The following is a 22,481-nucleotide window of genomic DNA, read 5'->3' on the forward strand; positions in this document are numbered from 1 at the left end:
GGTCTGGTTATATACCGACTCCATGTACGACTAATATGTGGGCATGCCGGATATCTCGTTTCTAGATTGTGCCAGGCCTTGAGGACTTCAGTAACATTTTCCACATTTCGTTTCCTTGCAGACTCTGCCTAGGGTCCCGAAGTTATATACTCCATCTGTAGCGTGTCCTGTATGCGGCTACCCGAATGACGAACATTTCAAATTTTGCCAGCAATGTGGCTATGTGAGGCGATCTGTTGAGGATCATGCTCAGTCGCCCGCAAAGAAATGTAAGATTGATGAAGGCAACATTGCAGAGCGTCTACGGCAATTGTCTCAGCAGCGATCCTCTTCTCGTTACGTTAAACAGAAATCAGCTTTGGAATTTGAGCTTGGCCAATTCCTTGCGAGCCTGTCGACGCCAAAATCTCTTTCTTCTGCTCTTCCTGCTGATATCAAAGCCTTCCTTGTTTGGAAAGATCGCGGCGGGAGAACCAAGGTCCACCAATCGGCTTGCCCATCAGTGTCTCAAACAGGGATGTCTTGTGCTTGTCCAAAGAGACTTGCTTTTGGAACAGTTGACTCGTTAATTGGGAAACTTCGTGCAATATTTATTGAACATGGCAGGGGTTCAGAGTGGCATTCCTTACTTGGTGTGGGGAGCCCAGCTTCTTGTCATTCAGTAAAGACTTACCTAGCAGATGTTCGAGAGGAACAACTTAGGGCTAGAATTACGCCTCGTCAAGCGGAGCCAATTATTTTAAGTGATTTAAGAGTTATTTCTGGTTATTTAGAAAAGATGCTTTTGAATAGCTCGGTGCTGAGTGCGGTACAAGTATTTATTTATGCGAGAGATCAAGCTCTCTTTAAGGCCTTATTTTTTGCGGGTGATAGCCCTCGAGGGTGTAAGCCTCCATGAAATCATGGATCACGTGGGGTGGAGAAGTAGTAAAACGGCTCTACACTACATCAAGCTTAGACAAGTTGTGAATCCGGCGGGAGCGGCAGCAAAACTGGCAGACTTGCCCTTGGAATCAGGACAGTCATACAAAAGTCTTAATAATTTGAAGGGATTTTCTCAGGCCTTTCCGAATGTTTAGTATAAAGCTGGACACTGGACAACACTGCTTTCTAAATTGAGAATTGTCAAGTGTTAATTATGTTACAATTAGTGAGGATTGGGAAGAGTAAAGTCATGTTTTGAGTTCCGAACGTGAGAAAAGTGAACATCTTTTGGGTTAAGGATGAGAATGGTGGTGAGCTTGGGGAAGGCCAGAGCGATTCTCCATATCTTATTACCAGTCATTAATAACAATACCCAGTTCTTACTCATCGCTCAAGCTTCTTCCCAGTGACCCCCGCGCGCTTTCGTTTTCTCCCCAGGCTCCGCGCGCTTCGGGTTGTAGAATTATTTCGTTTCGGCTCCGGCCCTGTGTCTTGTTCCAACCAAACGATCTGACAAACGTTTTTTTTTTAATTTCCTGTACTTTCCGATGATTTTTGCAAATTGAAAATTTCATGTTTCTTCAGTCTTTTCAACAATATTATGTCATTAGCTTATACATCTTGTGTTTTGTTCTTTCCAAGGCCCTCCGGCAACTTTAGATTGAAATTGGAGCGATAAGTACGCCTCCATGCTTTTGTTGAACCGGAAAAATAACCTTAATAGTAAAATTACTTGATTTGGGATCGCGCTGATTACATTACTTATCTTTCTTTGTTCTTTCCAGGTTTTTAATCTACAGTGGACATTATAAAATACCGCATCGACACTTCTTGCTTTTCAGAAAACTGCCTAATTTAAATGCTTTATAATGTACGCATTTTCTAGGTCTTCAAACAAGGAATTCTACAGACTTGTAAACATTTGTTGTATTGTTATGTAAATAACTTGCTAGTGACGTTAGTTCTTCCTGTACCGCCCACAGCTTTTTATATTAGCCTTGTGCATGGACGAGGAAAACGGTGATGCTGTCACGAAGGGACTATTCGTTTCGCTTGAACTGATGTAAAAGCTTCCGCTACCAGAAAGCTACCATCGAGTCAGTAACAATGTTACTCGCCGAACGACTATGTGAGATTACTCTTCGAGTAATCGTGTTTGTTGTTATAACCGTGGAGTGGAGAGCATTAAGTCTGAGAACTAGAAGGTTGCCGCGTAACGTGGTGAGTGAGCTAATGCACATGCGACTTAATTTTTTAATTTTAATAACATAATAAACTTTTAGCTTACTTATGCAGCGATAATGCTCTTTTACCAGCAAGATTTCCTAATTTCTCAGTTAATATAGATGGTAATACTGTAGGTTCGTGCTTTGGGTTTGGTCTTCGCGAAAGAATGAAAAAGTGAACGAAGTTAGGGGCGTTTATATTGGCTTGTTCCTTTGTCACTGACAAAACATCAAATCATCTTTAAAAGGTTTAATATTAGCCTTTTCAGAAACTTGTCAGTTTCCTACGGATGCGAGCTTCTTCGAATGTATTTGTTGTACAAACTGTTTTTATTGCGAATCACAAATACGCGTAAGTTTAGTAATTTTGATGATGTTTTAATAGTGATTAGTGGTAGGCCTTCAGAACCGATATCGATCAAGCAATGCATGCAGGCCTTTCAGTAAATACGTCAGCTGAGTCCAAATAACCTGACTACTCTCACTGATAATTTGCATAATTTCCTTTTTTTTTTTCTAAATTTGTATATTTGATCGGTTTAACTGACAAACAAACTGCGCTGCCTATTTTAAATTATTAACTTTTCAGTCCTCTGCAGTGGTATAACCTAAATTTCAGGAGCTTTCAATTCTGTACTGTGCTCACTAGAGTAAGCCTGCTATCAGAGGGATGCATGCCTTCGTGCTCTTTCACAAAATGATTTATAACCTACAACCCCAGACAATACTGTTGGGAAGGTCACCTAGTTTGCGCTCCCCTCCCCCCTCATTTAATGTTGAAGTATACCTAGAGACTTAAACCACAGCATATTGTCTATCATAATGTTCAGTAATACTTCAACATTGATATGGGGGGAGAGGGGGGTCCATACACGAACTGTGTACGTACCTATAGATCAGATTTATTTTAAAGTTGTTGAAATCAAAGGGTTCATTTCCAACCTTCCCAAGGACTTGTCTTCTGTCTTGGGTTGTAGTTTGCTTTAGGTGATAAACATCACATGCTCTGAACATGAGATTTTTTGTTGTTTGTCACTCTCACCACAGCTGAGAAATGAAAAACAACAACAACAATGACAACAAAAAATATGGAGTGATCTAAATTTTCTTGTAAGACAAGTAGAGCTGTGGTGTCTCATGCATCAAGGTCAGCTGAAAGTCATGCAACAAAAATAATTATAGGCATTGATTGATGCAACAAACTGCCCAACTATTGGCAAAATTTGTTTTGAAGGCACCATACCCCAGGGATAATGAGACAGGGTTTAACTTCCAAGTCTTCTGGAGTAGACTATACTAGGAGGCTACACCTTGGGCTGGTGGTATATAAAAGGGTAGGGGTCTTATAAGTTTAAGTAGGCGTTGAAGTATAGAAAGGAGTAGGATATTTAAAGGGATTTCAAAAGTCATTCTACGGACAACGTCCTTCAACAATTGCTTTTTGAAATGAGCCAATCACAACCAATACTGGTACCAATACCAATTCATAGCTGCTATGCACACAACACAGAAAGTGGCTATAAAGGGTTGAAAAAGATATGCTCTGTTCAGTAAAAGCCATGGCAGTGATTAAGTCTTGTTGGTTGAACATAATTGGAAATGGACTTTGATTTGAACATTGATTGAGTCGCCTTTTCAAACTGAATGCATTCTTAAAACAACTAACAGGTTTAATTTTCACATAATCAATTCATTATAATGTACTCTAAGGGGTATGCTTCACTTGGCTTGACTGTAAATTAAATACACCTGTTAAGAATTCTAATTGGGCAGCGGTTTTTATTTTTTAACTTTCTTTAGGATATACCACTGGAAACCAAGAGTGTTGAAAGTGGAAAACCTGCAACAATGGTTTATAAACCAACAACTGATGTCCTTGCCTTGAAGGCTGAACAATTTGGACAATGGACAAAGAATAATTCAACTATTGTACAGAGAGACAATTTTCGAATTGGAAGCAACAAAGAGAAAAAGAGATTTTGGTTGAAGATAAAGATTGTACACATCTATGATTCAGGCTTGTATTCTTTCAAGGTCAATGGTTCTGTTGTTCGCCAGTGGGAACTGCAAGTCCGCAAAGGTAACGTTTATTTGAAAATGTACGTAAAAGATCTAGAGAGCGCCAGTTTTATTTTGGGGGAGTCAGTGATATTCTGCTGTGCTGCACTTTCTTAAAAGTAGAGTGTTTCTGTCAAGGAACTACCGGCTGATATATAGTTGCCCTGCAGAAATTTGGTGTTATTAAAACATTATAGTTTTAAAAACATCAAATTTCCAAGGAGCAACTATCAAACCGATAGTTTCATGACAGAAACACTGTCAAATCCAAGCACTATTTAATTTTTACTTTTTATGATAAAAAAACTCAATTAAAAGCAAAAATGTAACAAACGAACAAAACCAGGCATGAAACCTACTAAATGCAGTGAATTTAGTTTTTTTTTGTTTCTGTCTGTAGGCATGCTTGTTATCAAAAAAATTCGTGAGAAGGCACTATCCATTCGAGATTTTTTTAACGAGAGAATGGGTTATGTGGTGCCCCAGGTAAACTAAGTTTGTATTATTAACATAATAAAAAAGGTAAAACTTGGGGGGGGGAGAGAGAAACGATGTTAGTCTGTTGAATACTGAGTTTTAGTTAGTAGGAGTCAATAAGCACACACTTTAGATTGTTATATTGCTAGAATTTTTTCCCAACAGTACATGCTCTTATTGGCTAGTTCGAGGTCACATGAAAAAGTCAGAAAGTCAAAAGTCCCACCAAAAGTCTCTGAGCGGGCAACATTGCAAAATTTATGACATTAGAGGGTCACATTGCAATATTGCCCATGAAAGTTGTCTGACGAGCGCCATTTTTTAAAGCCTTCATAATTTGTGCTTAATAACAAAACACTTAATGACTGATCCCTCCAGAAACCAGTTAATTTTGTCTCCCCTTGAATCTCAATTCGCCTCAGAAACATTAGAATTCTCGGAAAACAAAATTAACTGTTTCCCACAGGAACAGTCGTTAAGTGTATCCCTTGTAAAAATTTCACCGCGATAGCGTCACGACTGTCGCGATTGCGCGTGATTTGTGGCCATCGCGACGCGATCATGCGCGACATAATTGTAAGTGAGTGCGATTGCGCCACGATTGCCGTGATAGTTGCGATCGCGGCGCGTTGACCACAATCGCGGCGTGATTTATTGCTACCGCCCCACGATTTGGGTGGGCTGTTACGAAATCGCGATGCGATGAGCACGATCGCGGCGCGATTGACTACTATCACGAGGGTCGGAAAGGGGGTTTTCCGTGAACCGTGATCGCCTATTTTTAATTCCCATGAATCGTGAAAGAAAGAATTTATTCCCCGTGATCCGTGAACGGAAGTACTCCCGTGATTCGTGAAATAACTAATTTATTTCTCGAGATTCGAGTTAGGTCACGTGGTACATAGTACACGCCATCTCTCGCGCTATCCCGAGCAGAAAAGAAATTTTATTTTGAGTAAGTTGAATTTTATCTTCACAATCAGGACTGGAAAAATGTGTTCTTTTTTGGCTGCTTCTGTTAATAACATGAGTTTAGAAGCGACCTAACTTAAGGGAAAAGCGTCTTTGTGGAAACTGCTAGAATTTGTTTGTTAATTCGAGCGACAGCTTGTTAATTTCTACAGCGCTATCTTGTGGGAATCGTCACGGACTTGTTGACTGAACTACAGTTCAACTGTGATTTTTAAAAAACTGCAAAACTCGAACAATGCGAAGTTGTACCTGTTGATGCCTGGGACTTAAATGTTGTATTATTTAAAAAAGCTTCAGGGAAAAGTGCATCTCGGATGGTTCAGCTTCTTCGCAGATGCATGACCCCGGGGTGGAGGGGGGAGGGGTACTCAAAAAAGTTTTTTACGGGGAGGCTCCGCCCCGAGTTCTAACCCCTAACCCTTTTATATACCATTTTGACAGAAATTGTACCCCTTTCGTATACCTTAAACTGAAAAAAAGTTACCCATTTCATATACCTGAAAGACGTGGCGTGGACTTAAAACAGGACATTCTCTTGTCATTTTCGTGTAGCGCTTAATAATTTAAAATAATACAGGCATAAATTGCGTCTGTTCGAAATATTTTAATAAATGGCCGTTTTAAAAACCTAAATGACAGATTTCCACACCCTTTCATATACCTAAACTCGTGAAATCCCTACCCTTTTGTATACCTGAAGCCTGAAAAAGGTACCCCTTTCGGGCGGAGCCTCCCTGTATAGGCCATTATAGGGAGAACCCCCCCCCCCCCCCCCGGGTGCATGACCAAGCGATAGTTCGCTCGTTTGGTAGATCACATCATTGCATCTTCCTTCACTTGAGCACGAGGAAAAAGTTAGTTGCCGTTATGTATGTGTTGTTCCCTTCATGACATTTTACATTTTACAGAAGAACTGTTCACTTATTTGCTTGTAAACTTACAGTGCGGCTACTGTAACCGGGGTCACCCAGACAAAGTTAACCAATCACAAAGCAGAAGGAAACAATAAATTTCAACATTTTTTCCTTCAGCCAATGAAATGTCGAGTACAGAACAAAGAAATTTCAACTTCTTTGTTCACCATGAAAACACATCAATGCTAAATTTTGGCTGTATGGCGCTGGATTTTTATTTAACTTCGATTGCATCCCTTTTGAGCTTGAGTAACTGTGACAGCACAAGTTGGAAGGTAAATATCAGCGACATTAATGAAAGAGGATTGAGTTCGAAACTGTGTCAAAACAGGGAAAGCAACGGCCATGCCATATGTCTCCAGACGTAAAAGTGCGTGGCGGAGTTCGCTCGTGACAATTATTTCAAACAATTTCCTCTACGGCATCAACCGGAGTTTTGGTAGTACCATGTGGAAAATAAATGCACGTAAGGCCAGCAAAGGAATACATTCTAAAGTGCATAACATACCAGAGAAAGCGACGATGACAACATTTTTTTTCACTTCACACAATAAAGTGTTTGTTGAGTAAAAAAACAGTAAAATATCATTTTGTTTACTTGTGAAGATATTTACTTTATATGTTGAATAGAGCGTCAGCTAGCGTCGATGTTTCGATTTAAAATTTGAGTAGTTTCACATGCTGTACAAATGAATGTCATTTGTCATGCAAGTTTGCAAGAATCAATTTCAATCTCTGTGAAAGCAGTGAACGCGAAGGACGTTTGTTTGGACAAACTGTGTGGTGGAATTTGATTCTCGGAAAAAGTTAAAGTTTATCGCCGGCTGTACCAAAAACATGGCACGATCCAAGCCCTATCATGGCGTGATTCGCTCCGCGAAGTTGGAATCGCAGCGGTCAAAAACGCGCCGCGATCGCAGTAAAATTTTTACAAGGGATATTGTGTTACACACTAGTAAATTTTATGGTTAATGGAAATTCTCAGTTTACAAGTTTGGATAGCCTGCGAATACAGCTGCATCTCATTTGCTCCCGCCACGATTCGCGGCCAGAATTTTCATACCGATGACGTTAACAATTATTTAGATTTCCCCACATGTCACAAATAATGATTTAAAACCCTTGTTTAATAAACATTCATTTTGCTTCAATAAACTGCACCATTCAAATAAACGCCGGATCAACGGAGCCAAGTTTGAAATAAATGCTGGGGGCATTTAATTGAGAAAATACGGTACTTGCTTCAACCACAAGACATGCATTTGAAAGGAAAACCTATATTTGGGCCTACAAGTCCTGCATCTATTCAACTTAACAGTGTAAAAAAAACTTTTACAATGCTAGCATTAATTCATGAATTCTATTTCTTTAGACAAGGGTCCACAGCCTTGTGGAGGGCCTCTTCCTGGTCTAGGTGAGTGACTCTGAGCAGTGAATATAAATTGTGGTTTTCAAGTGATAGTGATGGTGCTGCTTAAGGTATTAGTGTCCCCAAAATGAATAAAGAAAAATATAATTGGACGGACCATTAGACCTCATTAAAAAAAGAGACAGAAAAAGATGCCACACAGATGCACCCTGCCATAAAGCTCAACGGGATTGCATGATAAGCTGTCGACGAGATGTTTGGATGGCGCGGGCGACTAAGAAGAAACATTACCCATCCTTCAGGGCACAAGGGACAGGAAGCGAACGCGCGCCGCCGAGCACGACTGCACAGCCACCTTCCTACGCCCGCGAGGACGCCCGCCGCCGGCGGGGTTTGCACACTTGGGGCCCCGACAAGGAGAGTGTGAGAGCGCCGCTCCCTGAGTACCGGAACTCTCCGCAGAGTTGCTGGGGGCACCAGACGGAAGGCAGCTCCAACGCATGATGGTGGGGTACACTGATACCTTAAGGCTAGTACATGTTTAAGGATGCAAGATTAAAGTGAAAGTTAAGGATTCAAGATGCAAAAGAGTAGGTGTTAATAAAGGAGGGAATTGCTATTTAAGGAAATTTGTGCTAATTGTTTGTGCGCATCCTTACTGTGCACGTAATTCATGTTGCAACGTCATGCCACGTCATGCACAAGCGCGCGCGCTGAAGACATTTTCTAAGCACATAAAGGGCTGATAGTCGTCGCGTGACCTTTGCTTGCAATTAACTCTCTTAGATGGTCGGTGATCCCCACATTTTTTTGAAGGGATCACTTTTGTTGACGATTATCTACGTTTTGCGTAAAAATGAAAAAAATCTATCGATTAAAAGTTCGATTTTTTTTGGTCCCACGTACATTCGAATGCCTCTTTTTGATCTTTTCTTTTTGCTGTAGGGCGGTTGAATACCGCTTTCAGGGTTGAGTCTTACAAAAAGTTGGCAACACTAGAATATTTTTACGCAACAGACCCACTTCTACAAAATACAACTAAGATCATTTGCCTCTGTTTTTTCTCATCTTCAATATTTTTAACTATAAATCCTGTAAACCATGTTGAATTGCGTTCGCCAATTTTTTAGAATGAGGGTAGTTTTCCACACGCTTTATCTCTGAAACGAAGTCGGTGACCCCCTCTTTTTTTGCATTTCCAACACAAGTAACTTATTATGCCAGAAATGGAAACCGTGCTTTAATAGGGTGCGTTTCTTTGGGAAAATCCAAAATTGGATCATTGATCTCAGATCACACGGATACTTTACTCCCAAAGAAACGAAGAATCCGAAAACGGATTTTTTTGCCATGACAACCCCGTAAACACATTTCGCACAGAACATAAAAGATCAGCACAAATTTATTTTCGTCGAATGTATCGTAGCTAAAGTAATTTAAGCATACAAAATCTTTTACAAAAACCACCCGTCGAAGTAGATCTTCTTTAGCGTTAAGCACAATGTGGCGAGAAAGCATCTGAAAGCGCAGAATGATTGCGAAATGATCAGTGCAAATTTAACTCGTGACAATTTCAAAAGGATACAACTTCCGTAGGCACACAGTGGCTGTTCTAGAAAACCTGTATCCCGTTTAAAATGATACTACATACCTATCTGAAGCTACCGTTTCCTTTTATCGTGAAATATTTTTGTATTTTGATCGAAAGAACCGCCTAAAACTTTCCGTATGGCAGTGTTTACAAAGAGCGAACCTGTATTTTCACAGCAAAGACCGCTGGGCCAAGGTACTTTTTTCGAATCCTTTCCCAAAGAAACGCACGGATCATGAATCCTAAAAATCCGGATTCAGATATGATCTGATGTATCCACTCGAAGTGTGGATTCTTCAGATCATTGATCCAAGATTAATCCATTTTTGGATTTAGGTAAAGAAACGCAAAATCCGTTTTTGGATCAAGAATCCGGATTTGGATTTTTCCCAAAGAAACGCACCCTTAATTGATATTATAGTATAGGGCAGGTGGGGATCCGTTCTGAATGCTTGCCTAGGCCTTGCAATATTCAAGTTACAAGCCAGTATAGAGATCCTCTGTATACTGGTAGTTAAAAAAATGTTTTGGGAATTAACAAACCATTGTGAACATAATTATTTTTCATGCTGTTAGTGAAAAATAATGAATCAAAGCCTGCAACAGTGTTCTTATTTTTTCTACTAAATAAATATAAGAATTGTATTTTTTGTTTTTGTAATTTTATTTATTTATTTTTCCTTTTAGTGTAGGAAGCAAGCAAAACGTAGCAAAGTAGTAACATGTTCTGTTTTACTTATCCCCCCCCCCCCCCACAACTCGGGTGGCAGACTTTCTGAGCTTTCATAAAAATCTACTCTGATCCAAGAAAACTTATTAGTGAGCTCACTATTATAAATTCTTCATTTTAACTAACAATGGTAATTTACCTAAGCGATAAAATTAAATAAGGACAACAGATCACTACTAAGTAAACCACCATAGCCACTCATTGCGTCGGTTACTTACACAAACATAACTATTAGCCAGGACATTTTTTTTATTTACCATCTAGTCAGTAAATCCTCTAGTCAGTCAGTCTTATGGATGGTTTTCTGCACTTTCGACCTGCGTCTGCTCAGTCTGTTTGTTCAGACCTTTCATGTGCTTATGCACATGTCAGGCTGTTCACTCGGCGGTTCGTTCGGATCGTTGTTTTTGCAGTTTTTATCCGTTACTTACATAAACAGTAAAAGCCGAAATATTAAAACCTACTGAGTTCCGAAACCTTTTGGTTTTACTATCACAAATGGCATCCCACAGCGTTGTAACTATTCCTTCGCTTCAAATAGTCGCGCCCAAACCTGAAAACTTAGGCGCCACCTGGCCCCAAGGTTTTTCCCTGAAAGTCGAGCCCTGATAATTATGTCACTGTTTTGGTACATGTATATTCTAAAACAACTATTCACCTCAGGGTCGGTGGATATAGTGGTGAATAGACCATACATTAAAAAAATATTATCTTTTAATAATTTATCTTTACTTATTATCACACGCATCTTTGTCGCGCCAGATCATCTAGACTGATAAAAGTTTCACATCCTCGCGGCTCACCGTATTTAATTTTTTCAACATTTTAAATCAAACAGGTTTTATTACTACTTTCATTAGGACTTTATTTCATCAAATTTGTACACGTCACGACTTGCCTTCTGACCACAGCATGACCCCTCTATATCCTGGCGTGATGGTAATAATTCCTACCGTGGCCGTGTTCATCAGGCCGCGATCGCACTCATCGCATCACGATTATGTAACAGCCCACCCAAATCGTGGCAGGGTAGTAATAAATTGCGCTGCGATCGCGACTATCTCGGCACGATCGCGATAACATTTTTACAAGGGAAGCTTTTAGTGTTAGGGTTAAGCTTTTGCGTAAGGGTTAAGCTTTTGCGTAAGGGTTATAAGTTTTCGCGTTAGGGTTAAGCTTTTGCGTTAGAGTTACAGATGTTAAACCCTAAAACTTTCGTTGGTTTCATTGTTTTGAAGAACAAATTTTAAAAGGTTTCCTTTGTTTACTGTTTGCCAAAGAAATTCGTTATGGCGCCGCCAGCAAGAAAACATGCTTTTTTGCATGTGTTATTTCTTGAAAAGGAGAGCAAAGACCAGCAATATAAATTACAGGACAATGTTTGCACTGTCACATAAACAAACCTGCATGCGAATTTGGAGCTGTTTTGACAAAGTTCAATTTAGCCAAAAAATAGAAGTGTTGATCTTGCGCTCACCCATTCAGTTGCAGTATTGGATTGAATGAATTTATCATGAGTGACTCAACATTCTGGTTTTTGTTGTTGTTGTTGTTGTTGTTTTTTCAGTAACATCATGTGTGGCATTTAGTAAGACTACTCATCCAGACTGCCCTTCATTTCCTGGAGCACCACTAGACTTGAAAGTTTCTAGTTCAGATCTTTACAAGGGAATGCCACTCATAAAAGTTGAATGGAAACCACCAACGAATGGTAAGTGACAAATATTTTTATTTACCATTTAATAAAGGTCTAGTGAGTTGCATTTTATAAAACAAGATTTTCTATAAGCATCAGCATCTATCTCTGTATGTAGATAATTTCAACTTACAGTAAATAAATATATCAGTATTTTCAACATTATAATGGTATGCATTTTCATAGTCGTACTGATAATGGTAGTTTCAGATTTCAGCGTTTCTTAATTTAAGTAAAGTTATCATTCACATGTTTGAATTTTGAGTTAGAGACATTTGTGATCCAAACAAAAAACAACTTTTTGTAATGGAATTATAAATGTTGTGAGGATCCTGTACATGTACTGGTAACTGTATGGTGTTAATCGCTACAACAATGACTAAATCAGTTGTCAACACTTTGGAAAGAGTAAGCTCAGTCTTCAGGTCCAACAGTTGTTACATGTAGGTACAGTAACCACACATTTATTTCAACGCACAGGATATTGACAAATAAGAATATTTTCCCACAACTTGAATTGCCGTTAATTTATGAACATTTTCTCACAGTTTAAGAAAACATTTAGACACCTTTGGTGATGAGTATAGAGTGTGATTACTTTTCAAATATCCACAGATTGAAAACAGTGCATATAGAGGTGAAGGGACTGGTTTGTAAGCAAACAAGAAAATTATCGGTCTGTGACAGCCTTGCATGTCGACCAATCATAATCACTATCCTGGGTGAACACCATAGGGTCGAGGGGGGGGGAGGGGGGCAGAGAAAAAAATAGAAAATAGCCAAAGTCGATCAATATTACGTTCAAGATCACAAGGAAGGAAATTCCGAACTTTGTGATTCAAAGTCCTCCTTCACTGCGTTCCCCGCCGATACACCACTGCGTGACCCCAGTGACAGTATGCCCATAGAGTGCACAGTGGATAGTGCAAGACTGAAAAAGCTTTAATGTGATGAGCATGCGACAGACGCTGATTACCATCATCCCTGAGTTTTACACGATACTGAGGGGGGGGAAGGCCGTTTTGTAAAGAAAGAAAGGCAGTGTATTGACACCCGGACGACGCCACGGATTAATAAAAGAACTTAAAGCAAGCAGGCGAAGTTTGTACACAGCATTTCAATGCACGTTTTATTTTCTATTTTATAAGCCTCTTCGGCTTTCAACCCATGCCATTTTTCGGGCAAAAGGTCTCCGCCCCCCCAAGACCGAAGGTGCCCGTACGCCTATGGTGAACACAGAGTTACTTTTTATAGCATTGGGATAATTATTACCCGTCACTTTCCTCAGCTGTCCTTAAGCTCTTTCCTCTGTATTCCTCTGTATTGGGGGTAGTGACTGGGAAATAATCAGAAACATCCTTGCAAAAGCAACTTAATCCCTCCCAGCCCACAACAAAGAATTTAAAATCATGCAAACAAAAAAATAAAGCATTAATTTTAGGTTCTATAAAACTCATCTTGGTCCGTTTTGGTCCATTCCAGTCTCATTCTATTTCATTCCGGTCTCATTCCAGTTCACTCGGGTCTCATTTTGGTGTCATTTAAATCCCTAGTACCGGTTTTAAGTTATGATCAAGGTGATGTGATGCAATGTGATGTGATGCAATGTAATGGATGTGGGTGATGTGACGTGATGTGACGTGATGTGATACATGTATAATACTGTGTCAATTTCATTTTTTGAACTTGGTCATCTTGAACCCACTGAAAGTATGTTGCATTTATGAACCAGTTTTTGATGAGCCTGCGAATGCACACGTATTTTCGGCTGTTGCTTGTCATTCACAAGCTAGTTTTTAATAAACATAATTATAGCTAAGATGGGAATAAATGTTCAGTAAAAGAACAAACTCACTTAAAATTGATCAAAGTTTCCGGCATCCATTTCTTGAAGAATTTTTCAAGCCAACTATTTTTAATTTTGTTTTTTTCAATGGGGTGGAGGGGGAAGCATATAAATTTAATGAGTATTAAATTTGACCAACACAATTTTTAGCGAGTACTAAGTTTAGCGATTTTCACCCAATTTGCAAAAATCACTAAAATAGGCGATTTGCATGATGGCGTCATTGACTACAACTACCAGAATCCTTCACTTTTTCTCTTTTATCATTCTAATTTAGAGCAATTGTTTTTCAAACCCCACTGGGGATTCAAAATTTAAAAAATAAAGGAAAAGCAAAATGAATTCTGGTAGTTGTAGTCAAATGATGGCATTGTGCAAATGTACTATTAGTAGCCGCTAATAAACAATAGTAACCTTAGGGTTACAATTTCACAGAGTAGGCAATACTTTGGTTCACTTATGTCTACCTCTAACTTTTTTGTGTCTGTTCAACATTCAATGATTTTGATAGGGTACAAAAATTATTTATTTGAATGTGGTGTTTTCTTAATAGGATTCAATGATTTGTGGGGCTATCATGTGTACATTACTGGAACAAATAATCACGCTGGTCATTCTACCTGTCACCAGATAAATAGCAAGGTAACAGCATTTTTTTCTACTTGTTTTATAGTGTTTGTACTTTGTCCATAATATTTATTTAAGCGAAACGCCCCATTTTACAATTTTTTAGTCAGTTAGAACATATTGTTTTTTCGTTTTCTAATACAATCATGCCTGACTATAACTGTGGTATTTTTAAACTCATACTGTAAAATATCTTTAATTTAGGATGGAATGTTGTACTGGGTTTATAAAGACCACCTAAGATATGGAGCAACATATCGGATCGTAGTGCAGAGTATGCCAGCACAAAACTCAAAAGCTGCTGGCAAAAATGAAGTGAAAAGGGATGTCAGAATACCAGGTAATCATGTACATAAAGTAATTTAAATACTCCAATTCAATGGCACATTTCGTTTCCAGGATGTATTTTCACCACTCATTAATTAAAAGTACTTCCAGTAAGTAATTATATTAAGGGGAGTATTTATTATTCTTATGCATGTACTGTACTGCACATTAGGACCTGTATGGTTTATATGATGCTTGACTGAACATTGAGTTTTTGTAGTGTGGAAATTAGATTTGTGCACCAAAACTAGAAATAGAATGAGCCAAATACCGGTAATCAATAAAGTGGTAAATGGAGACATGTTTGTAATTGAAATTTATCATGTGATTAATGTGTGGCTATAACCACCGCATAAACCTTTCCTTTCTTTCCTTTTAGTTATTTTATTTTCCAGCATGTTTCCTCTATAAACTTTAAATTATAGGGTTTGTTGCATATAGCACCAGAACAATGTGTGTGTTTCTTTAATTTCTTAATAATGGATGGCATTTTTGGCTTCTGTAAGTTAAGAGGCTCCGACTGAGAATATGAAGAATCGTTGGACAGGCTGGGAAAATCGAAAATCTTGAAACTTTGCCTGAATAACACCTTTGGGGAACTATGTTGGAAAATATTATTCTCATCTTCTAGGAATTTATGGTTTTCGAGAAATTAAGAAAAAACGAAAATAACGGTTTTAGCTCATTAAATATGCAAAAATATGCGTAAAATTGGCAAAGTTCTCGATATTCCTATAAGAGCAATTTTCAATGCTTTGAATCGAAATAAACTTAGAATAATAGCTTGACCTTTCGTCTTTCAAGCAACATAAACTTTTAATTTTTTCCGGCTATTTTGAGGTTTCCTTCACCTTTTAAAATATTGCTTTATCGAGCACTTCAGGAAAGGGCAAAAATTGAGAAACTCTGGAGGCCGAAAAAGCACCTTGATATATCCGATATCGAGTCAAAATAAACACTGTGCAAAAGCTCGATGTCTCTTCTGTTATAATATTAAACTAGTGGTAACCACAGGTTAATAAGTGCGGGCCTTGACGCACATAGACAAGGTTCTGGTAGGCAGTGCCGATAAATTAATGACTGAAATGATAAAATGGACAAGAGACAATTATTGTGAGTAACGCGTCACGCAAGGATTTTTGCGGTGCAGTGTGAATATTGAGATGTGATTTTTCTCAGTAAGTAAACTTGCTATATTGTAGTGTTATAACGAATTTCTCGACAATAACCGTTGTTAGAATCATTCGCTTTCCCGTAATTTATCTGTGTCGATAAATAAATGATAAAATGGACAAAAGACAATTATTCCGAGTAACGGGAATGCATGTTTATAGTTTTGCTTATTGCCGCGAACCGATCAAAGTTATCTTTTGATTGTCGATTTGGGAATTGTAATCGAGCACGCGGTGTGAACTGATCGGGATGTGAAATTTTCTCAGTCGGTAAACTCGCTATGTTGTCAGTGTTATAACGAATTTCTCGACAATAAGCAACACATATAAACGCCTTCCATGTGACAGAAGGTTTAGATCTTATGTGACGTTCTTGGAGAACAGATTTTTCTCTTCCGGTGTTACGACAAACTGTCGTGATTGACACATTTTCGCATTCCGATCGTGCTTAGTGGAAGAACAAAAATTTTCAACTTCCACTTCTCTATTCGATTTATAAACGTGGCGCGCACGCGTAAAACGCTATCCGCTGGTCACTGTCAAGATTAGGGTTGCGGGCCTCTCTTGGGCCCGCAATAAAAAATCTGGGCACTCGAGATTCACACAAATGAGAAACGAAAGTTTACGAGCTCCTCGTGTCTAATTTGCATAAAGCTAATTTTTGAATTCGTCCTCCGCTAAGTGATCTGGTCCGCTAAATTTACATTTGTGACCTTCCACGGGAAAACGTACATTAACGATTAACCGGTAAACGACTTAAAATTAACGACGAACGAACGGCTAGTGAACGACTTTCTGGAGCCTTTTAACGACTTGGCGAATGCTTTGAACGATCACGCTAAAAATGTAAACGCTTTTCATTAACGATTTAACGAATGACCTCGATTCTTTGAACGCTTTTACCAAACGATTTTAACGAATACCTTAACGATTAACAGTAATCGACTACGATTAACAGTAAACGACTACGATTAACAGTAAACGACTACGATTAACAGTAAACGACTAAGATTAACAGTATCGTACGGTGTAAACGAATAGATATCCAACGCTTCGAGGTTGTCAAGCAAACGACATAAAATTATTTGTTGTGATTGTTATTGTAGCGCGGCCGACTGAATTATATACAGCAGACAAATTTCTGTTGGCTGTTAGTGGTTTGGCCGCCGAAAAACACACAATCAGACATCTTTGCAAAGGTTTATAGTGTTTTATTACTTACCGACTACACAATCAGAGTTTAAAGAAACTAAACGAAGTTTCGACTCTGGCAGACGGCAAACCATGCTGGCATCGTAAATTAACCACAGCGAACAAAGCACAACAATTATTCCAACACACCAAAATAACCCGCATTTCTCAAACAATCGCTTAATAGAATTTCGTTTCTTCGACCAGGATAACATAAAACCGCTTCAAGGATCATTTTGAGGGTTTCTTTTCAATACTCCATGGTATCAAAGTCGTAAAGTTTTGGCTTCGATCGGATCCGAACGCGTGTAAACGATCATGAACTCATCAGCTTGTCCCCAGACTACTCCGTGCAAAGCATTGTCATAGCAACCACTGTTCAATCATTGTGCGAATGTGGCGACATAAAATTTTCCGAGCAAGAATATCGGTAAGAACGAAAAATAGTAGTAGCAGTAGTAAACTTTATTTACTACCCGTCTCGGACTGCGAGCAGTCTCATTCTTGCTTTAGATGTCCGTGGGCACGAATGCAAAAGCAAATGAAAACGATAAACGAGCGAAGAAGTCACGAGCGGCGCCCGCGCTACTCAAAGCGCTCGTACTTTGCATTCGCTTGCTTTCCCTTCCCCATGGATTTTTAGTCAAAAAGTCTAGAAGGGAAGTTCTACCATCTATTCCCCAGCTATGCCCCCCTCTTTTTTTTTTTCAGGTTTTCCTGGATGAAAATGAATGAAATGTAGCGGCTTCCGTCGTTCTTTTACTGATTTGTTATTTTTTTCGTCCGTTTCTTTTTTCGGCATCGTCACATGTTCGTTGACTTTAAAAAACCTATTCATTAATTTCCTGCAGCCCTCTATCTTATAAACCAAATATTCATATTCTTTATTTTTAAATATACAAATCATTTCAGTAAACACGAAATTACAAAACTTCTACGGCTGATACAGTATGTACATAGCTGGTTGATCTACAATGGGCGTCAAAAGTCCTTGAGACAGTTGAATGAAATTGATACTAATTTAAAATTCCCGTTTTTTCACCTTTAATCTGCTGCCGATTCTGAACCACTCCCCCTCCCCCCTTTTCAATGTTGTACTCAAACGAGGCAAGTCTTGCAGATAACAAATACAACATTGTTTCGGGGGGAGGGGGTTATATTGAAGGGGTGAGGGGTAAAATTTGTCCAAGGTACTCAAAAAGTGCCAACTGTCTCAACACTTTTGGCGCTCATTGTCTGAAGGTGAATTTTCGGTATATCTTGAAAATAAGAAACTACATAACATGGACACAAACATATATTATTCTTTAGAATCAGGTGATCACATTGGTACTGCGCTGCATTACGAAAGATTAATTAGCGCGTAAATATCGTGATTATTGTAATTTGGCGATGACGTCACAAATCGGCTAGACCTGCACATAAACAAGGCCAAATCGTTTTTAAGGCTAGAATTTGTGTTGAAACACGTGCGTATGTCTGCTTTGCAAAGAATTTAATAGGATTAGGTGCCAAATAAATTATGCAACAACCTTAAATATCTCGGGGTTTTTGTATCGCATTTTAAAGCTGCTTAAAGCAAAGGAAAAAATCGAGCGTGCGTGACGAGGAAAGCTATCGGACGCCACCAAAAACTGTGTTCCCGAGAAAAGCGGTCCAGTCTTAGAAAAATCCCAAGGTTAAGGAATGGGATGGGTCGATTTACTGTCTAGAAACTAATGCGGTAAGCAGGCGCCAGCGCAAGACACGTTTCTTTCAGAACAGGACAATGTTTTGTCGTAGCAAATGGTATAAGTTCCTTGAAGCACGGCAAAAGGGACTATTTACAGACGGAATTTGAAAAAGATTCTACAAATTGCACGAAAGATCAAACTTGAATGCGATGACAGCTTGTGGACAGGACGCATTGCGTATCTCTTAGCTAAAGAAGAAGTATTTTTAACATGGTAAATCTAATTACATGACGATGCACTAAAGAAGAACATATAACTTTCATAACCTTTGGTCTGTTTTGAGGACGTATCTCCGATACCGTGAAGTCTCTAGATAAGGCGTAATTTCCAGAATAATTGCTAGTATGAACAAGACAATGGATTAAATAATTGTAAACAATGGACAGGGTACAAATATCGAATATATATTACTTTCCACCGATTATTTTCGCGCATTTTAGAACCTACGATCGCCTTGTGTGACGGTGTCACGCAACTGGTACGTAAAACGTCACATGCCCGTGACTCTGACGGCTTTTCGCGTTATTATTGACGATATTATTCATTTAATCACGTAAAAATGCATGCAATTGAATGGAATCGCAACTATCCGTGATTGTTCAACAAACAGCTTGTCAATAACATGTGAAAAACGGCCTCTTTTCTCGAAATGAACGGGTAACCACGAGTAACCACGGGTAACCAAAATAGTTGATAAACAAGATACTCTTATTCCTTTTAATTTGTTTGGTTACCCGTGGTTACCCGTGGTAACCCGTTATGTTATATATCAGAAAAATGCGTCTTAGTCCACGAAACATTGTATTTCCATGGATTCTTAGTTTGCACTTATAATTATTGCAAAAAGCTAGATTTCCCTTTCAGACAATGGGCGTCAAAAGTCCTTGAGACAGTTGAATGAAATTGATACTAATTTAAAATTCCTGTTTTTTCACCTTTAATCTGCTGCCGATTCTGAACCACTCCCCCTCCCCCTTTTCAATGTTGTACTCAAACGAGGCAAGTCTTGCAGATAACAAATACAACATTGTTTCGGGGGGAGGGGGTTATATTGAAGGGGTGAGGGGTAAAATTTGTCCAAGGTACTCAAAAAGTGCCAACTGTCTCAACACTTTTGGCGCTCATTGTAGTTTGGTCGCAAAATTCCGACACTTTCACGACTGATATGCTTATTATAATGATATCTTGTAGATCGACACTTATCATTTATTTTCCCTTTAACGACTTTCTTGTATGTTAGCCAAAACTACGAGGTCTAGTTCTCGAGAAGACAGCTCGTGGCAATTATTTAAATTTGTGATGATCTCTTCTTCGGTAAACTGAGACGAACACGGACCATCCTTTGGACCTCGGGAGCACTCGCAACCAACTTTTAACAATTCTTTCACTTTCTCCATCATTTGATTTTCTGTTTCTCGCTGTTCGATATCTACTTCTTCCGCCATTGTCAATGAGATTCTAATAAAACATGCAAAACGCTGACAGTGTTCAAAAAACAATCGACCCTTGCTATAACGACCTATCACGCGGATTGGCCTGGGGACAAGTGTTTTCATGCGATCGGCCTGCGATCGTAGTCTGGGAGCAATGGTATTCCCGTGCGATTTTCGTGAAGATTTTTGCCGACTAGTTTAGAAGTGTTAAGGGGGAACTAAGGAACAAGATAAGTGTTGTTGGCAAACTTGTAACCCGTGCAAAGGCCTTCAGAAGGGGAATTGAAAAACATCGCCTATTTGACTTAGCATGAAAACGAGGCTGAATGATGAACTTCACAAAAATGTGGTATTTATTGGTATTTTAGAATAACTATTAGCAGTCTCGATAGTCTGAGATGTCCAAAAGAATATCTTAACTGATAAGGATAGTGTCGATCACGTGACCATGAAATCGAGGCGGCATTTTCTTGTGGTTCATTGAGTCTGGAACGGACCTGGAACCATTGTGCCTCCCGTACCCTCGCCAAACAGTTTCCAAGATATGTCAGTAGGAATCAATGAATATCCCGGCGTTGGGCAATTTAACGAAATTTAAAAGGCTTTGTATGGTCTAGTGACGCTAGTAAAAACCGTCTTTTCAATATATGTAATATGTCTACAGACCCTCCCATTCCCCTCACTTTCTACGCATTGCTACAGTCGTCCATTCCTCCTCCCTATTTTTTCCATCCGTAACCATCTGGCTGTGGTAACTTAGGACTGCATACCCTGTCGTTGTTAAAAGCGATGATCTGGTATTGGGTACAGAGAATTGCTTCATAAAGTGCACCCTGCGTAGGTGGTAGCCTGTTCTTTTTGCACATCTACCACATGAGGTCTTTATCATCATGATTCGAGATGCTTGTTCTGCGCTAAAAAGTCTGGCAAACATACTGCTCTATTATTATTGCTGTCATCTATTCTGGATACAGCGTCGTTCCGAGACATATATATGTTCATAATATTTATGTACGTTTATGTTCATAACTGAAGTCAACTTCCAAATTAATAATACTACGCAAGTTATAGCTTTGACGTAAGTTACCCGCCAAAGTCAATAAAAGATACAAATCATTCCCAATTTCAGGTGAGTGAATGATATTATTATCTCACTTTTTAATCTTAAATTTGAAATGCAAGAGTCCTAACAAACAAATCAAAATCAATTATCGACAAGAAAATTCATAACGTGACGCAGGTCACGCAATGGGGAGTTCAGCCGATGATTTTACTGTTTTTTCTTCTTTCTTCTCGTCTATATAACCAGTATATCGGCATAAGACGTCAACAAAATCAAATAAAGTTTAAACTTGCTTTCTTTGTGCAAATCATAGCTCCCAAAATATGTAAATTTAGCGGGCCAGATCACTTAGCGGAGGACGAATTCAAAAATCAGCTTTATGCAAATTAGACACGAGGAGCTCGTAAACTTTCGTTTCTCATTTGTGTGAATCTTGAGTGCCCAGATTTTTTATTTGATATTATAACAGAAGAGACATCAAGCTTTTGCACAGTGTTTATTTTGACTCGATATCGGACATATCAAGGTGCTTTTTCGGCCTCCAAAGTTTCTCAATTTTTGCCCTTTCCCGAAGTGCTTGATAAAGCAATATTTTAAAAGGCGAAGGAAACCTCAAAATAGCCGGAAAAAAATGAAAGTTTATGTTGCCTAAAAGACGAAAGATCAAGCTATTATTCTAAGTTTATTTCGATTCAAAGCATTGAAAATTGCTCTTATAGGAATATCGAGAACTTTGCCATTTTTACGCATATTTTTGCATATTTAATGAGCTAAAACCATTATTTTCGTTTTTTCTTAATTTCTCGAAAACCATAAATTCCTAGAAGATGAGAATAATATTTTCCAACATAGTTCCCCAAAGGTGTTATTCAGGCAAAGTTTCAAGATTTTCGATTTTCCCAGCCTGTCCAACGATTCTTCATATTCTCAGTCGGAGCCTCTTAAATGTTTAAAAGAAATTGGCAAACTCATTCACAAATATAGCATTTAGATCATAATTCAACAGCTGGTAGTGTTTTTGTGGGGGCAAAGCCCGCACATTGGCATCGACTGAGGGATTTATTTATTTATTTATTTATTTGTGTGTGGGTTTGCTTGTGTCACGTGGTCTTCTGCGAAAGAGCCTGAGGCC

General features: G+C 38.8%; 1 protein-coding gene across 2 annotated transcripts in view; it reads left to right on the forward strand.

Annotated features, from left to right (window-relative positions):
* Nucleotides 1–1,406: 1,406 nt before the first annotated feature.
* LOC144653140 (uncharacterized) overlaps nt 1,407–22,481 on the forward strand; it is a 36,131-nt gene continuing 15,056 nt past the window's right edge. For both annotated transcript variants that reach the window (XM_078513058.1, XM_078513060.1), the window contains exons 1-6: nt 1,407–2,145; nt 3,951–4,230; nt 7,944–7,985; nt 11,829–11,972; nt 14,357–14,445; nt 14,635–14,770. In XM_078513058.1, the coding sequence (XP_078369184.1) occupies nt 2,032–2,145; nt 3,951–4,230; nt 7,944–7,985; nt 11,829–11,972; nt 14,357–14,445; nt 14,635–14,770 (805 nt within the window). In that variant the 5' untranslated portion in view covers nt 1,407–2,031. The remainder of the gene's footprint in view (nt 2,146–3,950; nt 4,231–7,943; nt 7,986–11,828; nt 11,973–14,356; nt 14,446–14,634; nt 14,771–22,481) is intronic.

The sequence above is a fragment of the Oculina patagonica genome, chromosome 5 (assembly GCF_052425735.1).
Source record: "Oculina patagonica isolate OP01 chromosome 5, crgOcupat, whole genome shotgun sequence".
Lineage (NCBI taxonomy): Eukaryota > Metazoa > Cnidaria > Anthozoa > Scleractinia > Oculinidae > Oculina > Oculina patagonica.